At 43.1% G+C, this 23,796-nt stretch overlaps 1 protein-coding gene across 1 annotated transcript; it reads right to left on the bottom strand.

Moving 5' to 3' along the window:
* Positions 1–7,663: 7,663 nt before the first annotated feature.
* LOC130165948 (MORN repeat-containing protein 4-like) lies at positions 7,664–23,589 on the bottom strand. Its single transcript, XM_056371150.1, has 5 exons — positions 22,674–23,589; positions 21,142–21,216; positions 13,365–13,479; positions 10,971–11,080; positions 7,664–9,431 (listed from the first exon to the last, which is right to left on the bottom strand). Exons 2-5 carry the CDS (start codon positions 21,206–21,208, stop codon positions 9,274–9,276), a joined length of 450 nt encoding a protein of 149 aa, XP_056227125.1. The 5' UTR covers positions 21,209–21,216; positions 22,674–23,589; the 3' UTR covers positions 7,664–9,273.
* Positions 23,590–23,796: the final 207 nt, after the last annotated feature.

Raw genomic sequence — 23,796 nt, 5'->3', positions numbered from 1 at the left:
GATCAGGAAAGAGATGTAGTAGATAGACTGTGTGCAGAGTTCCTGGGCCCATTAAGAGGAGCTGTAGAAAACACAACGTCTTGCAGAGTCATAGCGGCTCAGTCTTCACAGTGGGATTTCAGACTTGATGGAGCTTGGCAGCTGGATGCCGGTCCAATCAGGCAGCAGCAGAGAGCGACCAGCAGCAGTGAGCGGCAGAGGTGGAGACAACCTGATTAACAACTAGTTAAAATGGGTGTTGCAGATCTAAAATTAAGCATAATTGAGCAGCTACATGACCTACTTCCCGCCTCAAACGGAGACGGTGCTCAGCCGAGAAACAAAAAAGACGCCACTGATTGTTCAAAAGCTTTTGGAGGACATCCATAAGACAAGTCCATAAAATCGCCCCTTAACTGCCGTTAATCAACTTCTGCTGTAAATCCAACATGTTCAGTTCTCTGCATCTCACTGTCATAGCTCTAACTATAGAAAGTAGAACCTGTGCACTTGTTGTTGAAGATGTGCAGCTTGATAGTTCCTGTGCCTTTTTCTACAGCAGCAGCTTTTCCGGAACAATTTTTCTGTGGAAATTGCATCAAGAAAAAAGGGATGTTATTTTTAGCCACAATAGCAGCATGACTTTAGGGATGGTAACGTTGTTCTTTCAGCTGGTTGGACCAACCCTAAAACGAACCCCTATTAGCAGATGTTAGCATGCTGAAACCAGAGCGCTAACACGGTGCACGAGGTAAACATACCTGAGGAACAATGAGCACGTTAGCATTTTCACTGTCATGTTAGCTGACATTAGCATTAACTGTAGCTCAGAGCTCCATAAATGACTCAAATCACTCAAAATGCATATCACATGACCACTGACGTGCACTGTGCACGTGCATGCGGGTGTAAATAGGAAGCAGATTGCGTGCTCTGCAGTTGTAACGTTAAAAGACTAAAACAGGTCCGGAAGCGTTTCGTAAAAGTCTCTGTTTTAGGGGCTGGAAGACGTAGTAGTGTAGCTGTAGCTTTAGTTGCTGGTTTATTTACTATGTTCAGCCGGTTGGTTTTACTCAGGCCTTGGACCATTTGCCTGGAAGGGGACGTGATACCTCAGGGACTTCGGATCTACAGCCCACAAGCTGAATTTAGAGCCTTTTAGTAAAGTTCCTGAAAAAGGTTCCTGGAAAACTTGCTGCGAGGACACGAGGACAAAATGCGCTGCAGAGTTTTAACACCCGAGTGAAAGCAGCCGCCTCACATGCAGAACTTTACACTCTCTGAACTGGAAATCTGCTCAACGCTGCGGATTGTTGAAGTTTCTCAGCATCAAAATGTAGATTTTCTTTTTCCCTCGACAGGCTTCAAAATGTTGAATATGTAGATCATGTCTTCACATCCCTCGGTACACACCCCCCCCCCCCCCCCCCCCCTCATTTCCTCAGGTCTGTTAGCTGAGCTCAAGGGTTACTCCTCCTCCTCCAACATTTACACTCACAACCCTCTTTCTTTCTCTCTTTCTTTTTCCTTTTCTTTTTCTGCCTGAAGCACCTGCAGCAAGACGGCAGCAGCGATGTGTTGAAATGTTAAAATATAACCATAAAATTAATGTGTCCTGGTCTTAAAATCAAGATGCGCTGTGATGACTAGCCCGAGGGAAAACTGTAATAAAGATTTGACTTAATAATGTAGGAACCGAAATGAACGTGTGGATCAGTTGAGGTTTTTTCGTTGAGGTTTTTTCTTTAATCAAAATCAAATAAATGCAAAAGTCACAATTATTCTCCAACAATAACATGTTTATACCTGCGACCGCTGTGACCCGTCGATGTGTTGGTGAGACCGAGGACGAGTGTGAAACGCTTTCGCTTTGTCGAGGACGAGTGCGGAGAGTCTCCAACGACACGATCCATAACAATTTCAGAGACAATTCAGCTCGTTTCTTCTTTTTTTTTTTCATCCATCAATCATCTAAAATTGCCTTTTTTTTCTCCATATGTGTAAAAGCATTTAGCTGCCAGTTACTGACCACTGACTGCACGCATTGTGAGATAATTTGACTCCAGTACAAATGCTTTTGAGTGAAATAATTGCCACTAGACAAACACTACTCAGGCTCCTTAAACAGAATAGCAAACATGGGGTAAAGTAATCTGTTTGTGTTTGTATATATAGTGAATGATTTTAAGTCGTACTCTGGGCCACAACTAACGATTATTTTCACAACAAATTAGTCGTTATTTTTTTGCCCAAAATAATGTTCTTTTTTGCGAAGTCAGTCACATGACTCAATAAATGTTATTTAAATGAACCGGAAACAAACTCAGTGCAGGCCAGTGTAGCATAGTGTGGCTGTTTGCCAAAACCGCCAAAAAACATCAGAAGAAGAAGAACAAGTGTGTTTCACGGCGCCCGCTGAGCAAACTGAAATCATGGCAGAACTTTTGAGTCAGCGTCCGTAACGAAGCCGGGGGGGTGGAGCCTGTTTTCTCCTGCTTTATGACACGTGTGAGTGTTGAATCATATACTCACTTTGGTTTTTCTTCACTCTCAAAAGCAACCTCTGTGATTCTGCAGTGTTTTACAGTCCCGGGGGCCGGGGGGGGACGGGGGGGGGGGGGGGGACTGTGAACTTAGGTCAACATTCAAAAATTGACGAACTATGAACGTGAACGCGTTCGATTTAATCTGTGCGAGCTGAACTTTGAGCTCTTGTCAAGAGTGAACTTGCACAACACTGTCTGCACCTCGCTGTGTTTGCATTCACATTATTGGACATTAGCCCTTGTTCTTTTCTGCTCTTGTTCTGACACAGACAGGAAATGCAGTAAGAGAGAGAGAGAGAGAGAGAGAGAGAGAGAGAATAGAGAGCGACATGCAACAAAAAAATCCCTCGGCCACAATTCACCGAGCCAGCAGACGCTCAAGGACACAGATGTTTTTCTCAATCTTTAAACCCAAAATATCTTTTGATCTTCAAAATATGATCAGAATGTTTTTCCTCTCAGAAAATAAAACTGCATCTAAGCCACCAGTGGTCCCCGAGCCTCTGAAAGCCGACTTGTGATTTCTTTTCAGGCTCAGAAGCAACTGATATATGATTTTTAATAAGAAGAAGCCAGTATTGGTTTGATGTATCTGTGTAACCCTCCTCCTCCTCCTCCTCCTCCTCCTCCTCCTCTCATCATTGAGCTGCAGCAGCTCAGAGTGGAAGAGTAAGAGCTGCTGAAATTTTTATTTAGCAGATGAATACACCTATTATATACCTCCCCCAACGCGCTCATGCATGCATGTTTACACTCAAACACACACACACTCCCAAACTCCCAAATGTGCTGTTGTGAGCGATGGGAACCCAGCGCAATTAAAATCAGACAAAATCCACGCTGGGTGTGTGTTTTCTCTCTCCCTCTTTATTTTTCCTCATTCTGCCAGTTTTTATTTCTGGCAGTTGCGTGTGCAGTGACACTGTGCGTCCCTGCAGAGCCGGGCCTCTCTTATCAGTATGCCGTGTGCACTTCCTCTCTAAACATGGCCAAAGCTTTTGGGAGCCGTGAAGCTTTGCTGATAAGATAACAGACACAGCCTTCTCTCTTTAAGGAACGCGTGAAATAGAAAAATAGGCGATCCCTCCCCGAGGAATTAAGATGGAAAGAATAGGAGGAGAGGAGCGACGAGAAATCATATGCTCTGAAAATGAAATTAAAAAAAAAAAACAAGGGAGTCAGATGTGGACCGTGAGGTTAGGGGAGGGAGGGATTCATTCATCGCTGCTACTTGTGGTGTGTTAGGTGAAGATGATCTGCAGAGCATATTTAAATACTTTGCCATGGCAACAGGCTCTATGATTAGGGGCAAACAGGCAAAACTGCTGCAGCACTTGGGATTGAGATGATACAAATTAAGGGAACTCTGGACGGTTTCCAAGGAGACGAAATAGGCGGCGGGGTTAAAGTCCAACCTAAACACACCTTAAAGCTATTTTAGTGACAGTGGAGCAGAGTGGCGGGGGGGAGGGAGGGGGGGGGGGGGGGGGGAGGTGTGGGGGTTTTCTGACAGCCGAGCTCCACAAATAATCGCTACACCTGCCGAGATGTGTGACCAGAGTTCAAAATCCCTCTATATGTCTGTGTGTGTGTGTGTGTGTGTGTGTGTGTGTGTGTGTGTGTGTGTGTGTGTGTGTGTGTGTGTGTGTGTGTGTGTGTGTGTGTACCTCTCACTGTTCTGATGTTTCAGTGTTTCATGTCTCCCAACAGCCTCTCTCTCTCTCTCTCTCTCTCTCTCTCTCTCACACACACACAAAGGAGGAAATAAAAAGCTCCTAATCCGGTTCATTTTCATGCATTGTCTTTATTTTTTTCCTCTGTGGTTTAGTTTCCATTCAAAATACCAAATACTGATTTTTTTTTTGTTGTTGTTTTTTTTCATGACATCATCGTCTTGCAACAAATTCATAAGAAACGACAAAGAAGTGACATTTATGGCTTTGTGACAACAGCAGGCCTCAGATGAGTTAAAGGTGTTTAAAGGTGCCACAGAGGGACAACGCCCCGCGGCAAACAGACGCGTTTTAAAAGGTTCCACATCATCTAGATTTTCTCTTCACTTGTAACTCCCTAAAAAATATGTTTCAAGTTTTGGAAAGTGACTGACTCGACACAAACAAACGTCTCTGCTCTTTAACAGTTAATACTTTCTACTTCATTAGACAACGACTGACCGAACTCCATCTGCCAATGAAGACGATGCGATGCAGTTTCTTGAGTTAAATTATACAGCAATATTTTTAGGATCTGGAGGTGCAATTCTGCCCTGGTGTTGTTGGACAGGCGGCGCTAACGTGGAAACAAAGGCGGTGAAGAGGACGCCTGGCTGTAATAATCCACCACAAGATTCGCTGTAAAAATCTTTTATGAGGAAAAACACATTTATCGAAACGTAACACCACATCATCAAAAATGGCCGATATCTATCCAATCAGTAGCTTTAGTAGTAGCGATTTTTACACCCCAGTCCCCAAACCGCTGGATCCTACAATTCCCATGATGCAACTCAGCAGCATCTCTCATTAGACCCTCTATTGCCTGGTAAAGCCCAGCCTCTTCCAAAACTCACACTTAAACATCTGCAGTCTTCATGTCCAAGCCTAGATAACCCTGATGACATCACTGTGACATCATCAGGGTCGTTGTCTCTCCGACTTGATAAAGCTTATCCAGACTCGCATATCACTTTATCGTAAAGTTAGTCGTTTGCCCCTGAAACTGAACCTCTTATTTTGATAACGCTACTCTTGCAGCGATGGTGTTTTTCAAAATAAAACGTTGGCAGATAGATAATGTGGGACCTTTTTTTTTATCTGGTTAAATTGAACAATTTCTTTTCCTTCTGTTGCTGAAAACTGAAACATTTCCTGAACCGAATCCTTTTAGAGGCTTTAAAGGTGAACGTAGCTAAAGTTGTTATTCACCTCCGTCTAAAAGTCGCCCGGCGCCCGGAGCAGACGCGGAGGCCTGCGGCGAGTCACCGGTGTCGTTAGTCATCGGGCTGTAACCTCAACACACTGTAACACATACTGTTCAAACACTGTCCTGCACCCGCACACGACCCGCACACGACCCGCACACGACCCGCACACGACCCGCACACGACCCGCACACGACCCGCACACGACCCGCACTTCTCTTCAGAAGCAACAAACACAAGAAACAAAACACAAAAAACTAAACAGTGACACTTAAGAAACAGTTAGTAAAACAGTCAGGCAGTATTCAAAGTATTCAAAGCACAGTAGAAGAAGGTTTTTGTTCAGGCACTCGTTAAATTCCCTCTTTTCTTTTCTTTTCTTCTTTGTTTTCAGTCTCTCACCTGTTCAGAGTTTGTTGTTGTTACTGTGATGATGATGGAAACAGTTTGGTTTTGTTTCTGCCGCCACAGACTCCAGAGAGAGTGTGTGAGTGTGTGTGTGTGTGTGTGTGTGTGTGAGAGTGTGTAAAACTAAGTGACACAACTATAAACAGTTTCTCCTGAAGAGAAAAAAATAAAATTTTACATTCAACTTAAGAGGTTTGATAGAAAAACGACCTGGTGTGTGAAACAAACAGTGACGGAGCCTCAATGAAGAAGAAAAACAACAAACTCAGACACGGTTTAAAAAGCATCAAGTCTCCTCATATTGTTTGAAATCACATTTAAAAGAGTTTTTATTCCAAATCTTAATTGAGATTAAGGTTGGAACAGATTATCATTAATAGGAATATACACAGGAACTTTTAAGTTTAAGTCGAATTAGAAGATTGATACCAGCTTTATTTCCAAGATGTGTTTAGCTTAGCACAACATCTGGAGGCGGGAGGAAGCTGCTAGCAGCCTTCAGAATAAAAGTATTATCTGTCTCTCCCTGTTCTGGGGAGGATTTGGACTGCACCCTTCTTCTTCATGGAGACTCTTCACAGTGAAACATGGAACCAATCACAGCGAGTGAAAAACCTCACGTCTTAATATCACATGGCAACTTTTCAAGTTGAGATTTTAAGGTGCGTTTTAAAGGGTTCAGTGACTCCACTCAGATCAACAGCGTTAAACAATAAGGACGAACTGTAGTCACAAGGTTGTTCTCTTTTTTGCCTGGTAATAACACAGTGTCTAAGACGGATCATTGAAGTGCACGCCATCATCACACCCGCCTGCCCCACCCCCCCACCCCCCCACCCCCCCACCCCCGCACACACACACACACACACACATCTGAAAAACCACCTCAGCCAACGGCAACAGTCAGCTCCATTTAACTGTCTCTGTTTGGATCCCAGAGCCAATTAAAAGGTGTGGTGCCTCCGTCAGTCCAGCTGTTTTCGATGTCACAGTCAAATTGTTCAGGGGGGCGCATCAAACCCCCCCACCCCCCACCCCTCCCCCCTCCCCCCTCCCCTTCCGAACCACAGCCTAAATTAATCGTACAGTGAGATAATCACATAACTGACAATTAACTCCATTTCCCATTTAATACCCCATCCCACCCCCGCATCCCACAACCCACAGTACGACACACACACACACACACACACACGCACGCACACACACACACACACGTCTACTCACCAGTCTCATTAAACAGACAGACACTGATTCCCAGCAGGCACGACATGCGTGAAATATGTGTTAGTTAGAGCTTATCACAAGCTTTGTTAACTTCACAACAGTGACACTTACACCTCTTTTTTTTCTCTGTCTTCTGGGGGGGGGGGGGGTGAAGGGGGGGGATTTTTTTGGTCATTTATACACAAACATTAAACACTGAAAGTGACATCATTAATCAAGGATGTGAAAAGTAGAAGAAAAAAAAAACAGGTTTCATTCCAGAAACACACAAAAGAACACCGTCAATAATCACAATAATCATTACGTCTTGTTTTGGTGAATGAATCCATTAAGGTAAAAGCACATTGTTCCTAATGAGCATGTTTTTTTAAATATCCCTTTTCCTGTGAGAAGGAGGCGTCTGCGTGTTTTTCAGGAATGAAACCTTCGGAGTTCAGAGGGTGCTGTGACACCCGGGCTCTGTTTCGTCAGATTAGCCTCGCCGTGACCCACAATGCACGTTATTATCAAATTGCACCTCCAAAACTGAAATTGCACTCATTACTGCCCCTCCCTCCCTCCCTCCCTCCCTCCCTCTCTCTCTCTGATGCGGGGGCCACTGACTCTGGATCAGCTGCAGCCTGTTGGCACTGCGTGGTTGGCACTGAGGAGGATGTTGCCGCTGATGTGTGATCAGCCTGAGCTTTAATGGCACTGAGTGAAAAGAGAGAGAAAAGAAATTCTTCAGCCCAGATCTTCACCTTTCTGACAACTCGCTGACTGAAAGTAAAGAGGATGTTTTCTGACACCAGGGCACCAACAAGAGGCCAGATGTCAGAACAAATGTGTGTTCTCTTTGAACAGGAAGGCAGGAAACCCAGAAAAGTACTGATTCAGGGATTTAAAGGTCAAAACGCGTCTCGAAGTCCGAGTTAAAACTGGGATAAATGTGGTTAAGTTTTACAGACACATTTGGTACAAACAGGAAACATAAGCTGAGTCCCTTCGGAGGACGTTGTCTACGAGGTTCGGACTCTCTGCCGGTGTCGTTTGCTTTCATTAAAGCATTATATAAGTCCACACTTTCAAATTGTGCATAATGGAAACACGCCTGGTGTCCGGGAGCGGGCACCGAGCGCTGGCTTCCATTTTGGATCGAGTTTCTAGATTCACAAAACAAATCTCTTTGCTGTTTCCTGTTCACAACGTGATATCAAAACTTCTGCAACATCTGCAGGCGTCTCAGTTTTTGCGTCACTTTATATCAGTTCTATCGGAGGCCTTTGTTTATATTAATTTGCCGCCCGCAGGCCGGTGTGTTAGACAGCGAGTTTTCATGCACCTCAGATGAATAAAGTGAGGCGTGTTCACCTGACACTTCTGAATTGGGACCTGCACGAGTTGCGAGTAGCTTGTTAATAATAAGTTGTGCAAAGTAAAGTTCAGCTGTTATTTCAACGTGTCAGACGCATTTAATCAACACTTTCCATCTTCTGCTGCTCATCTCATTTTAAGGTACAAGTTGTAAACATTAATTAGGCAGCCACTAATTTTTTTTTTCTTCCTCCTCATCAGCAAAAGATAATGAAAAATCTAAATTGATTCTTTGAGTTTTAGTTATTTATAACTTTAATTACTTGCAAACGTTGAAAGCTGAGTCTAATTAGAGTCGGTGATAGATTCGATCAAAGGATCAGATTCAGATTTTATAAAATACTATCAAACCCCCACTCGACCCAGACCTCTGAAAAACTTTAAACTGATCCCAGTTCAGACTCCGAGCTCCAGACGTGCTTCCACATGAGAATCAGTGTTTCCTGGAAAAACGTCCGTTTGCACTTTTGAATCCAGAGTTGTGTTTCGTCAGGTGAGCTGACCCTGAAGCAGATTTAGCACCAGTGTGTTAACTGAACCGTAAATCTGGGTTTGGCTCAGCTGATCCCGAATCAGTGGCTTTTCTAATCAAATGCAAAAAATAAATTAATAAAAAGAGAGAGAGAGATTTTTATAAAACATTTTAACTGCAGGATACAAAAATGAAAATGTGTGTAAAAAGAACAAAATCTGAAAAAAGAGTCAAAGAAACTGGATAAGAAAGAAACCAAAGTAAATAAATGACTCTTTTCGTAAATAACTAAATAAAAAGCTAAAGCAGGAGGATGATGGGAGCAGGAGGATCCTGGGACTGGGGCACTGTGGGTGATGTAGTCCGGGTCACATGGCCAGAGCTCGGGCCTTGGCGGCCGCTGCCTGCGCCCTCTGCACGGCTCCCTGGCTGTTCTCTCTCCTCATCAGCTGGTTGGTCTCAAACACGCCCTCGTGGCTGCCGCCGCCGCCGCCGCCAGGGCCTCCGTCCACAAACGTCAGCAGCCCTGCACCAGACACACTCCTCATAGTCTGTTTCATCGCAGCAAAGTAAAGTAACCAGACACCATAAAATATTTACCCCTCACTTCATCCCGTCAACCCTGTCGAACATGCTAAGCTAAGCTAAGCTAAGCTAACAGGCTGCTGCTGGCAGGTCAGGAGAAGCTCCGTTGAGAAGTGACGAGGTCTTCACCGATTCGCTGACACGTTTTCTAACCTTAAACATTAACTGTAAAACTGTTGATCATGTTTTAGGATGTAAAGAAGAAAAACTAATGAAAGACGTTTTAGGAGACGGAGCTGGAATCTGATTCGACGCTTCAGGCGAAGACAGAACAAATGATCAGGAAGTCAGACTTTTATAAATGGTGGAAACTGTGAGACTGAAAACACCGAGTTCAAATCTCATCAGCTGTTTTTCCTGCAGGAATTACATGGTTTACTTTGCAGCATATGACGTGTTTTTCACTAATGAAAAAATGAATAATAATTTATAGAGATTAAACTTTGCAAAGTAAGATTTTAACGTATACATGAAAGACGTCCTGTCATCTTCTTCTCCTTCTTCTTCTTCTTCTTCTTCTTCTTCTTCTTCCTGCTTGTTTTGTCTGTTCACTATTTGGGCCGAACTGCAGCCGCAACAAATGTTAAAACGTTAAAACGTTCAGCCTCCGATTTGAAAGTATATGGTTTTATTAGCCGTTAGTTTGTGCTTCATCACCTTTATCTCCCCTCGTGTGTTAACCGTTACCTGAACTCAGGTTAATGTTTGACTGCGAGCTGCTCGGGCGACGCTCCTCTGACTTCAGGCTGCTGCCGGGTCTGACTGGAGGAAACTTTAAGATCCATCTCTATTTTTTCAAAGAACAAAAAAATGAGCCAGTTGTCACGGCGACACGTTGTTCCGCTCTTGCCACCCGTCAAGTCTTCAAATAAAAAAACGTGTTGATTGCCTCCAGAGACTGAAGCCGAGACACGGGGGGGGGGGGCTTCAGACCAGACAATTAACATCTTTCACTGTTTAATATAATTAAAAAGTATTAAAATGCTCGTCTCACAACAAGGAGCAAAGAGCGCCGACTGCAGCAAAGTGACAGACAGGCGACGGCTTTTATTCCAAAAAAAAAAAAAACAGACTGACTTCATTTGTGTAAAGTGACACAAGCTTTAAAGTAATTATTAAGAAAAAAAAGCTCACAACTGAAAAATGAGCAGCTGGAAACGAAGCCGAGGAAACGCTGTGTCCTAACGATAACGAGCGGACGACCCCGCGCACAGTCTGTGACTCAGCCAGGTGACCACAGAGGAGTCAGGGCAGGTAACACAGTGACTCTCTAGTTCATGTTTTACGTGTTTTATGTGTTTTCCTGGAGACAGGAAGTGGACGCAGGAAGTGGACGCAGGAAGCTGTTTCATCCCGTTCATCCTCGGTGGATTGAACGGTGAAAAGTTTTCGCAGCTGTTGAAGAAATGAAACGATTAAACGGAGGTGTGTATGAGACGGGGTCTGAACGAGGAGGGTCAGTGGCGTGGTGAGATCTTACCGTGGCCGTCCACACATCCGCTCTTAAACTCGCCCTCGAACCTCATCCCGTCGAAGCGAGCGAAGACGCCGGCGCCCTGGAACTTCCCCTGAACAAACTCACCTTCATACCTGAAAAAACAAAAAGGAAACCGACGTTAGCACGTTGAACTCTACAATAACAATTCATTTGTAGTTATTTAAGAATTGTGAGTAAAAGAAAGAAGAAGAGAGCGGAGGGAGAGCGAGGAGGGACATTTTTCAAAAGCTTGAGGAAATACTTTCACACAAACAAACAACGCCGTCCTTGATCGTTCGGACTCTCAGGCATGAAACTGTTTGTGACTTTCACTTTCGTCAAATAGACTTCGACAAAAGCATCACACAAGCTGCTAATCGATGGAATCATTTATCTGATGACAGAAGCTCCTGTTTTAATTATTTCTCAGCTCGTTTAAAATCATCAGACTGGAGAGGAGGGAAGTCACAGCTAAACTAAGTCCAGATATGAAACAGTAATAATAGTAATATCACACGGGCCTGATTCTGTACATTATGAATTCAAATAAAACAGGAAATGAACGCTTTTAGGAACACACAAGGAAATTACCAGGAAATTGGGGATTTTAGTCAAATGAATAGATTCGATTCACGATGCTGCAACTTGGTGCAGCATCGTTCTTTAATGTGAGGAGGAAAGTCATCAGAGAGCTGACATTATAAACTGTAGAAGCTGATGTGTTGTGCACCATTAAAGACAGTAGAGCTCGTGTCATGTGGGATGGATGGAAGAACTGTTTAACTTTATTATCTTTTCACGATACTCCTCCTTCTTCTTCTTCTTCTTCTTCTTCTACCTCACCACATTTCAGAGGGAAAATATTCTTGCCAACTTTTTACTCCGTGTTACTTTACAAATTCATGCATCATACAAAACACGTGAGGTGGTTTATTAAATACACAAATGAAACTTTTAATTTATAACTATTCTGATTCTCGTTTTTATTCCAGGATTTGCTGCATTTTTTCATTTTGTTTTAACAATTTATTCAAGATCATTTTGAACTTTGGATCATTGGTTAAAGAAAACAAGTTTTGTGGGATTATTTTTCTTAGTTTTTATTAAACAATCATTTGATTAATTGAGAAAATAATCAGAAGAAAAGTCAGAACAAGCTCCACGTCAACAACAACAACAACAACAACAACAACAACACCAGTGAAATGTTGCCTAAGCAGGAATACATCAGTGGCGGTTCAGCCTTCGTGGCTGTTTGACATCGTCCTGCAGCTCGACGACGGAGCTAAAAAAGCTTTTCACAACCTTCATGGAGGCGTCAGACGGCGGAAGGACAGATTTTCAGGCCGAGATTCATTCAACACCTCAAAAAACACGATTTAGTGTTTCCACAGCCCCTGAAGAATTTGAAGAATGAATCAACTGGCTTTTTTTTTTCTCTTTTTCCTCCCTAAGTAACAACACTGTGCGCGGCCTTGAACAGGCTCCACTTTGGTTTCTTCCTCCTCGGCTGTACTTGAACCGCTCAACTTTCGCTAAACAAAGAGGAGCAGATGAAAAGCCGATGTTTCCGTCTGCTCTGGAATGACTGCGGCTAACACCACGGCAAGAAAGAAACCGCCTCTGACAATCACATATTCATCGTGTTGCAGCCATGAACGCGCCGAAACAATTCTGAAGTTGGAAAGAATTTTTTCTCTCCTTTTTTTTTTCTTTATTGAACCACACACCACCTGCAGCTCCGTCTTTGTGCTGCGAGCCGCCGCCGCCGCCGCTTCTCTCCCGCCTTATTTCTCTCTTGTGTGACACTGATCAGCTAGTTCACATTCTGCACTGACTTCTTTCATTACGCCTAAGGACACAAAAGACACTCACTTTTAACCACCGTCCAGGTTTTGAGACGTCGTTAACCGACTGGATTTTATAACACACTGTGTGTCAGTGATGAAACTCCGGCAGAAAAATCATTTACAGTCATTTCACTGTTTTGATCATCAAAGAATCAAGTTGGCTTCTTCATTTTACAGACTAAATCATACAAATAATGGACAGAATAACAGACAGACGTGTTTCAGACTGATGCTAAGTGCCTGAATGCTGCTTTGTTGAATGCCACGCGACGTCTCGCAGGCAAAACAAAAACTAAAGATGCAGTTGGGGGACGTTGTGCAGCAGTGTGGGATCATGGGAGTTGTTGCAGGATGGTTCAGCAGGAAACAGCAAACAAACCGGGGGATTAAATCTGGTAGAAACACCGAATAAAGAAGATCCAGACGTCCAGTGACTAAAATCCTTGATAAGTATATTATGTATTTTCTTTAAACGTGGCGTCAGACCGGATAAGGAGTTAACATTGATGCTTGTGGCGGACGGACCAACAGAGAGTGAGACACACACCTGGAGCCGTCGGGGAAGACCAGCATCCCACAGCCGTTGAAGAGGCCGTTCTCAAACTGTCCCGTGTAGCACGTCCCGTCACTGAAGGTCAGCTGACCCAGGCCGTGACGCAGACCTGGAGAACACACACAAACACACACACACACACACACACACACACACAGAGCTGAGAGTTACATACATTAGATGATCTGCTTCTGTCAGATTAGGTTCAGTTTGTTTATGTACAAATGATAAAAACATGGATTTAAACTTCGCTGGTGAGAAGCTCATGAAATCACGTCAACAGCTGCAGAGATGGAAAGTTAAATCAGGCAGAGGAGAACAGAAAGTTAAGAACGAGTTTTCAAGTGATGATGATGATGATGATGATTCTTAAAGAAATGCACTTTGTGTGAAAGCATGCCGACTGGCCGACAGTTCTGATTACATTTATTTATTTATTATTTTTGTGAAATCGTCATTGTAAATCTATATTATCTATCTATAATCTATGAATCTATATTATGTTTTATGGGAATATTTACAAGATTCAACTCCATCTTTCTGGATGTAAGAAATTTAAGGGTGAAACCAGATTCAGCTCCAGTGATTCAGAAACTTTGTGTTTTCTCTGGTAATTTTTCTGTTAATTACTAAATAATTCTTTATTTATATTAACACTTAGCATCAAGTCAAAACTTCAGTTTGACTAATTCCTACACAGTCACAAATTGAACAACAAAGTAACACAACAACAATAAATGTAGCACAAAGCAACATTTCATGCGTTTATTTATCATTTCTAATGATCCCATTGGATATCCAGTTAGATTTAGAGTCCAGCTGTGAGGCGTCTTTGCTAACTTACTTTACTTACTTTACTTACAAAGTCAAAAAAAAAAAATCATTCATTCAGCTTTTGTAGACCTTCCAGTTTGGTTATGAATTGATGGTATAGAAAATATCCTGTTTTGATGTTACTGACAAAACGTTTATTATTTTTCCCCAAGGATACGTGATGAAAATAAGAATATTACATTCAATCAACACTTCTTCATAGTCAATAGACACGTCTGCGTCCCACACTTGAACCAGAACAGCCAAGAATCTGGAGACCAAAACAATCTTTTTTGTTTTGTCGTTGCATCGTTTAGACTTTGTGCTGGAAATGGAATTATTCTCTATAACAACCGCGCGGTTACAATCCAATTTAAATAAAAGTGCTTGCTGAATTCTTTCAGTATGAAAAAGCAAAGCTGATTCTATCCTTGAAAACATAATCGTTTTCGGAGGGAAAAGTTTCACACGGCTTAAACCCTCAATAACATCCTGTGTTCATTTCATCTGGGAAAAAAAAAAAGAAGCAACAAGTAAAACAACTTTAGGCAAGAAAATACTGGACATGAAATATTCCAGCACTTTCCATCATGTTTTCAAAATGGTTTGTTCGTGCACAAAGGAAGAAAAACAACCGGCGGTTCGCCTGATATCAGACGATGGAGAGTGGCGGAAAGTAAATCCCCATTTATGGCTCAATTGAATAATATGCTTACCAGCACAAATGTCATTGGAGCTGCCACACACCTGACCTTGATGCCTGGTACAGTTCAGATACGGTCACAATGTCGCCCTTCAGCTCGACACTCCTCCCTGGCACAAGTCTGCAGTCGACTGATTGATCTGCTACTTTTTCTATTTAGTCAGACTTGATTTAAAAATGACAATACATATTTGTGTTATGGTCATCCTGAGAGTGCAAATCAGACTTTGTTTCACCGTCTACACCTCGAAGGAATTCGGTACGCTCCGTCCAAAGCTCACACTGAGTTTCGGACTCTGATCCACCGGGATTTCGTCTTTCTGGTCTTCGCCTCGGACCCAAGCGAAGTAAGGTTCCTGGCACGACTCCAGCAACACTTGCAGTAAATATAAGAAATGTATGAGACTAACGTGTTTCGGTTTGTGGGTCAGGGTCACCCACAAGCCGAAACACGTCTTGGTCCTCGGCTTGGAGCTTCCGCGACTTCACTCTGTTCCTGACGCTCGATCCACTTCATCATCGTACGGTCGAACGGATTCTCTCTCAAAAAAAAATGTTTTACAATCTACAAAAGCTATCAAAAGAATTTCAAAGTCTACTTTTCAGGTTTTTGCCGTGCTTTGGTTTCAGCATATTTAGGTCGGTATCGTATCAAAGTCCCCGATTCTGCTATCGTGGCGACACTAATCACGGACGCCACATCCAGGTTTTTCTACAGCTTGCGACGTGCTGTGTGCTACTCGATTAGTGTAACACAATGAACTCGAGTCATGTTACATGAATGTCTTTCAATTTGTTCAGTGTCCTTGGACGTCTTGAAAGGAACATATATATGAAATGGTTTATTGCCGTTGTCCAGTAAGGTCAGAGACGTACTGTAGGTTTCACCTCAGCGTGAACGCCACATGATTTTAAGAACTTTATGAGAGGGTGTGGAGTTTTGCAAAAAAAAAAAAAAAAAAACACATTTGGGGGTTAAGAAGACAGATTATTATTTTAACTCAGCAGTTCAGGAGATTATTATTAAATGGTGCCAGCAGGCAAAAGGTGGGCCACAGATGTGAGACCCAATTTTCCTCCTAATTCTGCGATTACTTTCCGGGATCAGGAGGGTGGCGGTCGAAGGAGGAGGGAGGGGGAAGGAGTGAGTGTCTTCTCCTCGCCGACCTCTTTTATCAGGCCCGGCGGGAATTAGGAGAATAACTGGATATGAGGCGCGGTTGGACGCGAGCTGAGGAGGTCCTGGGCTCCTCACAGCAGCTGTAAGCGAGGAACAGGATTTGCTGAGAGCTTCCCAGGCGGCATGAAACTGGTGGAAGAGGAGAGAGGAAGAAGATATGGAGGGAGAACCCTGACAGCAGATTGGGATTTACAGGAGGGGAGGCGAGGGTGAGGCTAGTGAGTGTTGTCCCTTGCTCCCAGCTAATGGCAAAGTAAATTAGGCAGTCCATCTGTCAGGGCTGCTTAAAGTGCTGCTCTCTGCCTAATCTCAGCAGGGTTTTCACAGGAGATTTGGAGAAGAGATTTGGCCCAAACTAAATCTGGAGCTCTGCCTTCCATTTTCAAAGTCTTTCCTCCAATGCATCCATATGTGCAAATGTGTGCGCAAGCCCCCACTCGATTAAGTACACATATATATAATATATATATATGGGTAAAGAAGAAGGTCAACAGGCTCTTAAATTCAACCCTTCAGCCTGTAGGACCCCTGACAAGCGTGTGGGAGCCTGAGGCGGAAATTTCACGGATTCTGCGGAGTGTCGAGGAGGCCGCAGTCGTCTGGCCGCAAACGCCAAGAGCAGTGTCTTTCAGCGAGCACTGGAAGAGCTGTGTGAATGGAGCTATTGAACATAATGAAATCAAGTGGCATCAGAGCGCTATGAAGTTAACAGTTTACTTTTTAGTGAAGGGACAGATTATCAGTGGGCTGCAGCAGCAGTAAGGGACAGTGCTCCCTGGATCTGATCCCTGCAGACAGTCTCTAATCTGTTGCTCAGCTCCTTTGGAACGCCTCTCTCCAATCTCGTGTTGGGTCACGGTCTCTGGCTAATTACGGTTTAGCTGAATTTGTCCGGCTCTTATGTCAATCAATAGCGGTAATGCACAGAAGTTAAATGACCGCATGGGGGAAGTACAGTAGTAAATGGCTTCTGGCTGTGTCCCGGCTGTTGTGTGGATGTTTCCAACCTACTTCCTGTAACCTGATAGCCCCCGGGTCTGTCTTCAGCCGGCGCTCCTCTGCATTATTCATGTGACACCGCAGACCTCTGTCCGACATGCACGTACATGTTTGTGTGCAAACAGTGACTTTGCACGCATGGCCGGCGGAGACACGATGCACGACACGCATCAATCTGTGTTCATGACAACAGCTCCCTCCCAACACACACACACACACACACACACACACACACACACACACACAAAGTAGTGAAGTCAGTGGTGTTATTTCAACGAACAGTGTTAAAATATCAGCAGAATGTGTAATGACACATATTTTTGGGAATATCTTAGGAGCAGGTATGTGAAGCTGCTGCACTCTGTTTACACAAGGAGTTGTACAGTTAATTATTTCATTAAAAATCTATAAACAGCAGGTAAAAAAATTACAAAGAAATGGGTGAAAGGGGAACCATCTAGAAGGAAGTAATATCTAGATATGGTCAGATTTTCTTATGGTAAAAATATGTTAAAGGTCTCATTCAGTGTAAAGGTCTGTGTCCATGTGTAGTGTGATTATAGATCAGCTCTAGCTTCTATATTAATACTGTGAAAGTATCAAAGCCTCAGTCCACAGAGAAATGCACACAGCCTGTATTCAGAAACTGAGCCTTAAAACCAGCCGTCAGGACTTCTGGAACTTTGTGATGTCACAACAAAGCAGTCACCAAGCCCCGCCCACCTGGACCCACCATCCAAACCTTGCAGGATTTGGTTTCTCTGAGTGTCTTTTACCTGAAATCTGCTTTATTTTTATTGGATCTCTCAGAAAACAGTCAGCCAATCAGAAGAGAGGCTCTGAGCCTCCTCTCTTCTGATTGGCTCACCGACCTGTTGTTACTAGAGCTGCAGAGAGAAGCCTGAGAGAGGAGATGTTAAACTACACTGAGATGGTTTTTAATATATCTTATATATCAATAATACATCAAATATATCTTCTTATGGTTCAACACTTCAAAAAAAACACAGAAGAAGAAGAAAATATGGAGCTTTAACAAAATACAAAAACTGCAAAACTTACAGTAAATTTAGTTCCCAACAGTTTTAGAAAATATGATAAAACACTCAAAACTCAAGGTTGTAGTTTTTTTCACTAAAGTAGGTTGTGAAATACTTTAGATAGAAGCTTGAGTTTAGAGTATTTTACCAAAGTCAACGCTCAGTTTTAGAATAAACCTTTATATCGAAGGTTCAAAGGTCATTCTTGACCATAGGAAACTTTAATTCAGAAAAACAATCTCACTTCTGGAGCTTTTAAGCCAACGTCTAAAGTGCATCAAAAAAAGTCTTTAGTATTTTAGGTTATAGGTTGTTTTTTTTTGTTGTTGGATTAAAAAAATTATACAAATAAATGTGACAAAAGAATCAACACAATGCCAAGAAATCCTGACAGCCAACACAGAGCTGCTGCACCGGCTCTATTAGTGGAGTCATCTCTGAGAAACGTCTGTGCTAAAAACACACACACACACACACACACTGCTGTATATTTAAACCTGTACATATCTGTGTATCACAGCCAAACCAGTTTAACAGTTTTTTACAAACCGTGCAGAGACCATATGTTTCTCCCCGCAGCCTCACACCCGCGTTGGTGCCAAACTTTTGTTCTTTGTTTAACCTTGCCCTAAAGGTTGTCCAAGTGTTTTTGTCAGCCTGCAAATACTGGTTTAGGTAGTGTGATATCGTGTCTCAGTGGGCTCGCTGGCACCAGATGGTGTGTGCATGCATGTGAGTGTAGATCTGCCTGTGGTTACTGACTTCAGTTTGACACTTTCTTCTGTTTTATTTTTTGCGTATTAGATACAATCTGTTTGTGTGAGGGTGCAGCTTCTTTTAAAAGCCCGACCACTTTTTCCTACGTGACTCACGTAGAGGAGGACACCCACTTTGTTCCTGACACGTCTGACATGAAATCCCACCCTTCATTCCTTCAAGCTGCCGTGGGCAACTTTCCATCGGCACGATATTCCTCACATTTACTAATGTTACCGTTTGAACCTGAGAATCATCAATAAATCAAGTCTAGCTACTGTATCTGTATTCCAATAACACATGGATCATGTCTGCATGGAAAGGAAATGACGGGACTCGTCAAGTCCTGCAAGAAAATCCTTTAAACGCACAGTACGTAACCTCTGCCACCGGGGGTCTCTCCGTCAATGCCGACGCACACGTGCAGGGGACAGGCGACCCAATCAAACGCAGCGTATTCAACACAAATTTCTTTAGGTTTGAGAATTGATGGAAACATTTGGGATAATATTAAACACAATGACATATGTTCTAGCCGTTTTTAGAGAAAGTTTTTAGAAAGTTACAAATTAATAGTAGTAGTAACAGTAGGTCTGAGTCCTAAAGAAAAGCCGGACCAATCACACACCACCATCCTGCTTTTAGACCGGATCTCACATGGAAAGCTTTTTTTAAACTAGTCCCAATATTTTCATATTTATAATGTTGTGTGTCAAGCGCGTATAAAGAATATCTTTTTTGCGCTGGAGGAGGTTGAAGGAATAAGAAAGAAACCAAATGAATTTTCTTTTGGGGAATGAACTATTCCTCCAATCCTGTAAAGACTGGATTTATACCCCTCTGAGAATACCCCCTCATTGTGGTGCAGGACTCTGGGAGCTGGTCCCAGGTGAGAGGCTACACTGAGAGCAATTTTAAGGCCTCTGTGGATTAACGTCTTTGGGAGGGACTGACCTTGCCCGGATTAAGAAAGCAGGGCCTGGGAGGACAGCTCACAAGGGACTGCTTGGTGGATGGACCTGTACCCATGAGCCAACGCTTTGTGCCCTCCACCCAATCCAAGATGGTGTCTGCTTTTGTGCAAACAACAGTTCAAAAGCCAAAGATATTCAGTTTACTACAACAAGTGCTCCAACCTAAACCACCATCTTGTCCCTACCCTCTCAGATAACCAATGGGAGCGTCTCCTGAAGAAGGCAGCAGCCGCACCAGACCGTAGTCGTCACGGTTACAATAATAAACATGCTGTTAAGATCGTGGTTAAAAATAAACGCCGATATCTATCAGCTTTAAAATCCATCCATCCACCCCAACCACCTCCGTCTGCGCTCTCCACACAACGACAACTAACATCCTCCATTGCTGCCGCCATAATCACCACGGGGTTGTGTAAAACTTGTAAAAGTTCCACAGGACTGACGTGTTGTTTTGTTTTGGTGATCGCTGACTAGAAGCATCGATTCCCATGTATATGCATCCCTACTTCATATGGCTGCCATAGCTAACCATTAGTACAACCAGGTTAAGCTTCAACGATCCATGTGCATGTAATATATACATTTAAAATTGTTCTATGTTTCGTTTTTAATACTAATTCCTTTTACATGCAGCTTCTATAACTGACTTTTTTCTTTAATTGTTTACACTATAATTATTGAAGTTCTATCAACATCAAGAGAATTTATTTTACCTGATGTAATTCTGATAAATCACTGTTGTTTCAAGGAGAAGCAGATACCAGAGAAGATTCACATGCCACCATCCAAAGAGAGCCGGAGGTAAGTCATTTACTGATTCAACGACAATCCTCTAAACTAATTTCTCTCACGAGTCGAGTGTTTATTTAAATCATCCAGTGAACATGTTGAAATATTATGCAAAATCCACCCTCTAAAAACTAGTGCACTCCACCCCTGCGCCGTCAGCTTCCTTGACTCTTGACCCCGTCGACAATGACAGCCCGCCGCTGACTTCCTCTCCACTCTCTCAAAGTGACCTCGGATCGAGAAACACCGCACAGATGTGCACATGTCCCACCTGGTGTCTGTTAATGCAAATAAAGTCTGAGCGCTCCACATGTGTTACTGTGATCGCGCTCACTTCTGCCGACAGCATTATCACATGAATCGAACACAAGTGTGGCTTTTTTACGCTGGACTCGGCCTTACGTGCATAATTCTTTTAATCACATCATAACAAAAATATTCTGCTGCGCATGCAAATGTGGTCGATTGATGGAGGATGGATTGCGGAGTGATTGAGGAGGTCAGTCGGTCTTGCCTTCTTTCCATTCGCCGTGGTACTCCTCGCCATTTGAGTAGGTGAAGGATCCTCGTGTCAGGGTCATGGGTCCGGCTGGAACACACAACATAAAAACCATCATCAAGACCTGGAGCTTTTTCACCTGTAGCTGTGACATTGTGACACAGAGAGAGAGAGAGAGAGAGCGAGAGAGAGAGAGAAAACTGGGAGTTCATCAAATAATGTGTCCACCTTTTTTCAACCCGCCGTGGCTTAATTGCTACTTTTTGAACGCCGCAGCGTGTCCGCGGAGCAATCTGGCTCAGACTGCAAAGACAGGGGCTCCACAGAACCTGCACACCCCCGTCGATCCCACTTCGGTCTGACAAACCATAACAAAGGCCGTTTGTTCAACTGTTGGATGAAAAGACCTGTCCCGCAGTTAGTGTGACACTTCTACTGCTTTTTTTTTTTTTTTTTTACTATTTACCAATTGAACTGTTTGAGCTATCGTACAAGATGTCAGAAACCTATGAAAAATACCAATTATTAGAGCCCAGGGTGACGTCTGAAAATACTGTCAAAGCTGTTGGCACACAGCTGGGAACGCATGTCACACGTCTAAAATACAGTGGTATGTTATAGCATTAAATTCCCCTTTATCATTGTGCTATGGAGATATAAAGTTAAATAAAAACAAAAAGAAAACAAAGCAAGAACAAAACAAGTGGGTCTTTTATTTTTATTTGCATCATGCACAAACACAAAATGGATGAACGTTTAAACTATTTAAAATATTTCTCAAAGATAGACAAAAACGCTGTTAGGTGAGATGTTGACATAACTCTTTATTTGTTTACTAAAAAACTCCACAGGGCATCTTTAAGATTTCCCTTCACTGATATTAATAAGGGATACAGCTTTAAAAATAAAAAACAGTCTGAACAGGACAAGGGGTGTCCATTTACTTTAGGCCATTTAGTGAGGTACAGTATACCAGGGCAGATAAGATGTATAAACACAGGAACACAGGAAGTTACAGATTAAAATGCTAGCAGGTGCTTTCTGGTCCTCTCTCCTGACTTGGTAAAACAATAGTATGAAAGCAAAACACCTCATTTATTTGAGATTTATGACGCTTCAAATTTCCTATTTTACTCAAACACATCTTGGTTAGTAAAAACGGCTGTGTTCACTGTAGCTTCTTCTTCTTCGTCTTCTTCTTCTTCTTCTTCTCCTCCTTTTCTGCCGTCTCAGAATGAGGCTACAGACAAACCGCTGCAGACAGCAGCATCAAAGACACATTTAGGCTTTCACAATAAAGACAGAAAACATCTAAGGCCCGTTCATTAGGCTGAATAATTGCTCAAATGCCATCAGGCACGCTGTCAGATTATGGACGGGAGGAGGAGTGTGTATCCCTCCATCTAATGTTGCCACAGTAACGGCGCCCTAATCCCTTTCATCCTGCCGGCATGACGCTGCCAGCCTCCGAAACACACACACACACACACACACACACACACACACACAGTCAGCAGGCCTGGAGAAATAAAAAATAAACGTTTTACCTGTTTTATTAAAGAGTAACTCAGTCCCTTTTCTCTACATCACTGAAAACAACGCGGCAGTTGGAGGATTCCTGCTCCTCTCGGCGGCTATTTTTTTTTTTTTTTTTTTTTGCCGTTTCCGTATCTGGCCGTGTCCTGGCAGAGCTGCCTCAGCGTCTCTCCAAGGTGCCGCGATGCCATTGGCTGCCACGCGTCCACCTCGATTCAAGACGCCCTCCCATTGGTCGCGCTTCCCCTCCGTCCAACCCCTACGCGGGAGACATGTTTGTCGAGGGCAGCGGGTTCAACGACTTAATTAGCCGAAGTGCTCCTCCGTTAAAGCGTTTGCCCTTGCCTTTTCTTTTTTTTTTTTTAATTTTTATGTGCTGCCCACCGTCTCTGTAGGATTATAAACCGGCAGCGAGGTTCCCTTTAATGACACTGTGTCATTTCATGTTTCAATTTGGTGATTAGACCCGCGTTTTGGCGAGTTTTATGGAACATGATTTATCGTTCCGCCAGTGCGTTAAAACAGCTGCACCGAGGTGGAGGGTTTGCTAAATGAGGTGATATGGATTCAAAGCCAATAAGGCTTTAATTCACTAGAAAGCTGAGGGGTAAAAAAAAAAAAAAAAAAAGAAGAAGAAGAATCAAGGTGACCCAAATAAAACAAAACTCTGCTGTCCTGATTTTGTTTCTCTGGGGGAAAACGGGACTAGGATTAATCTGATAAAGGCCCTAGCTACTTTGTTTTGATTATTATTAGGCCCAAACTGTGGTATATCAATAATATCTTAATGAAAAGCTACAATAATCAAACCCGTGCGGGTGATGTTGCTTTTATTTTGGACAGAAATTCAATAGATAAACTAAATAAATCTGGGCCACATGCCTTTTTTTTTTTTCTTCTGGCCCAATATACGCCTCGGTTCCACGGCCCGAATCCGGCCCATATACAGCGTGCCCGTCAGATACTACTTCCACATCTGGGCTGATTCTGGCGCACACACACACACACACACACACACACACACACATAGAGAATCTTCCGGCTGTCAGCCAATACGAGAGGATAACAGCCGATATTTGCCCAGATGTGGAAGTATATGTGGGCCAGATGTTTAATTTTGCTATCCACCACTGC

This window comes from Seriola aureovittata, chromosome 3 (genome assembly GCF_021018895.1).
Source record: "Seriola aureovittata isolate HTS-2021-v1 ecotype China chromosome 3, ASM2101889v1, whole genome shotgun sequence".
NCBI lineage: Eukaryota > Metazoa > Chordata > Actinopteri > Carangiformes > Carangidae > Seriola > Seriola aureovittata.
This window is presented reverse-complemented; position numbering and strand designations above follow the sequence as displayed.

What these genes read in the sequence shown, in the direction of transcription:
- LOC130165948 (XM_056371150.1), bottom strand. Translation starts at nt 21,208, where the DNA reads ATGACCCTGACACGAGGATCCTTCACCTACTCAAATGGCGAGGAGTAC. An exon ending in CCACGGCGAATGGAAAGAAG is followed by an intron (nt 13,480 to 21,141) that starts GCAAGACCGACT and finishes TGTGTTCTCCAG; the next exon opens with GTCTGCGTCACGGCCTGGGT. An exon ending in GTCTTCCCCGACGGCTCCAG is followed by an intron (nt 11,081 to 13,364) that starts GTGTGTGTCTCA and finishes TTGTTTTTTCAG; the next exon opens with GTATGAAGGTGAGTTTGTTC.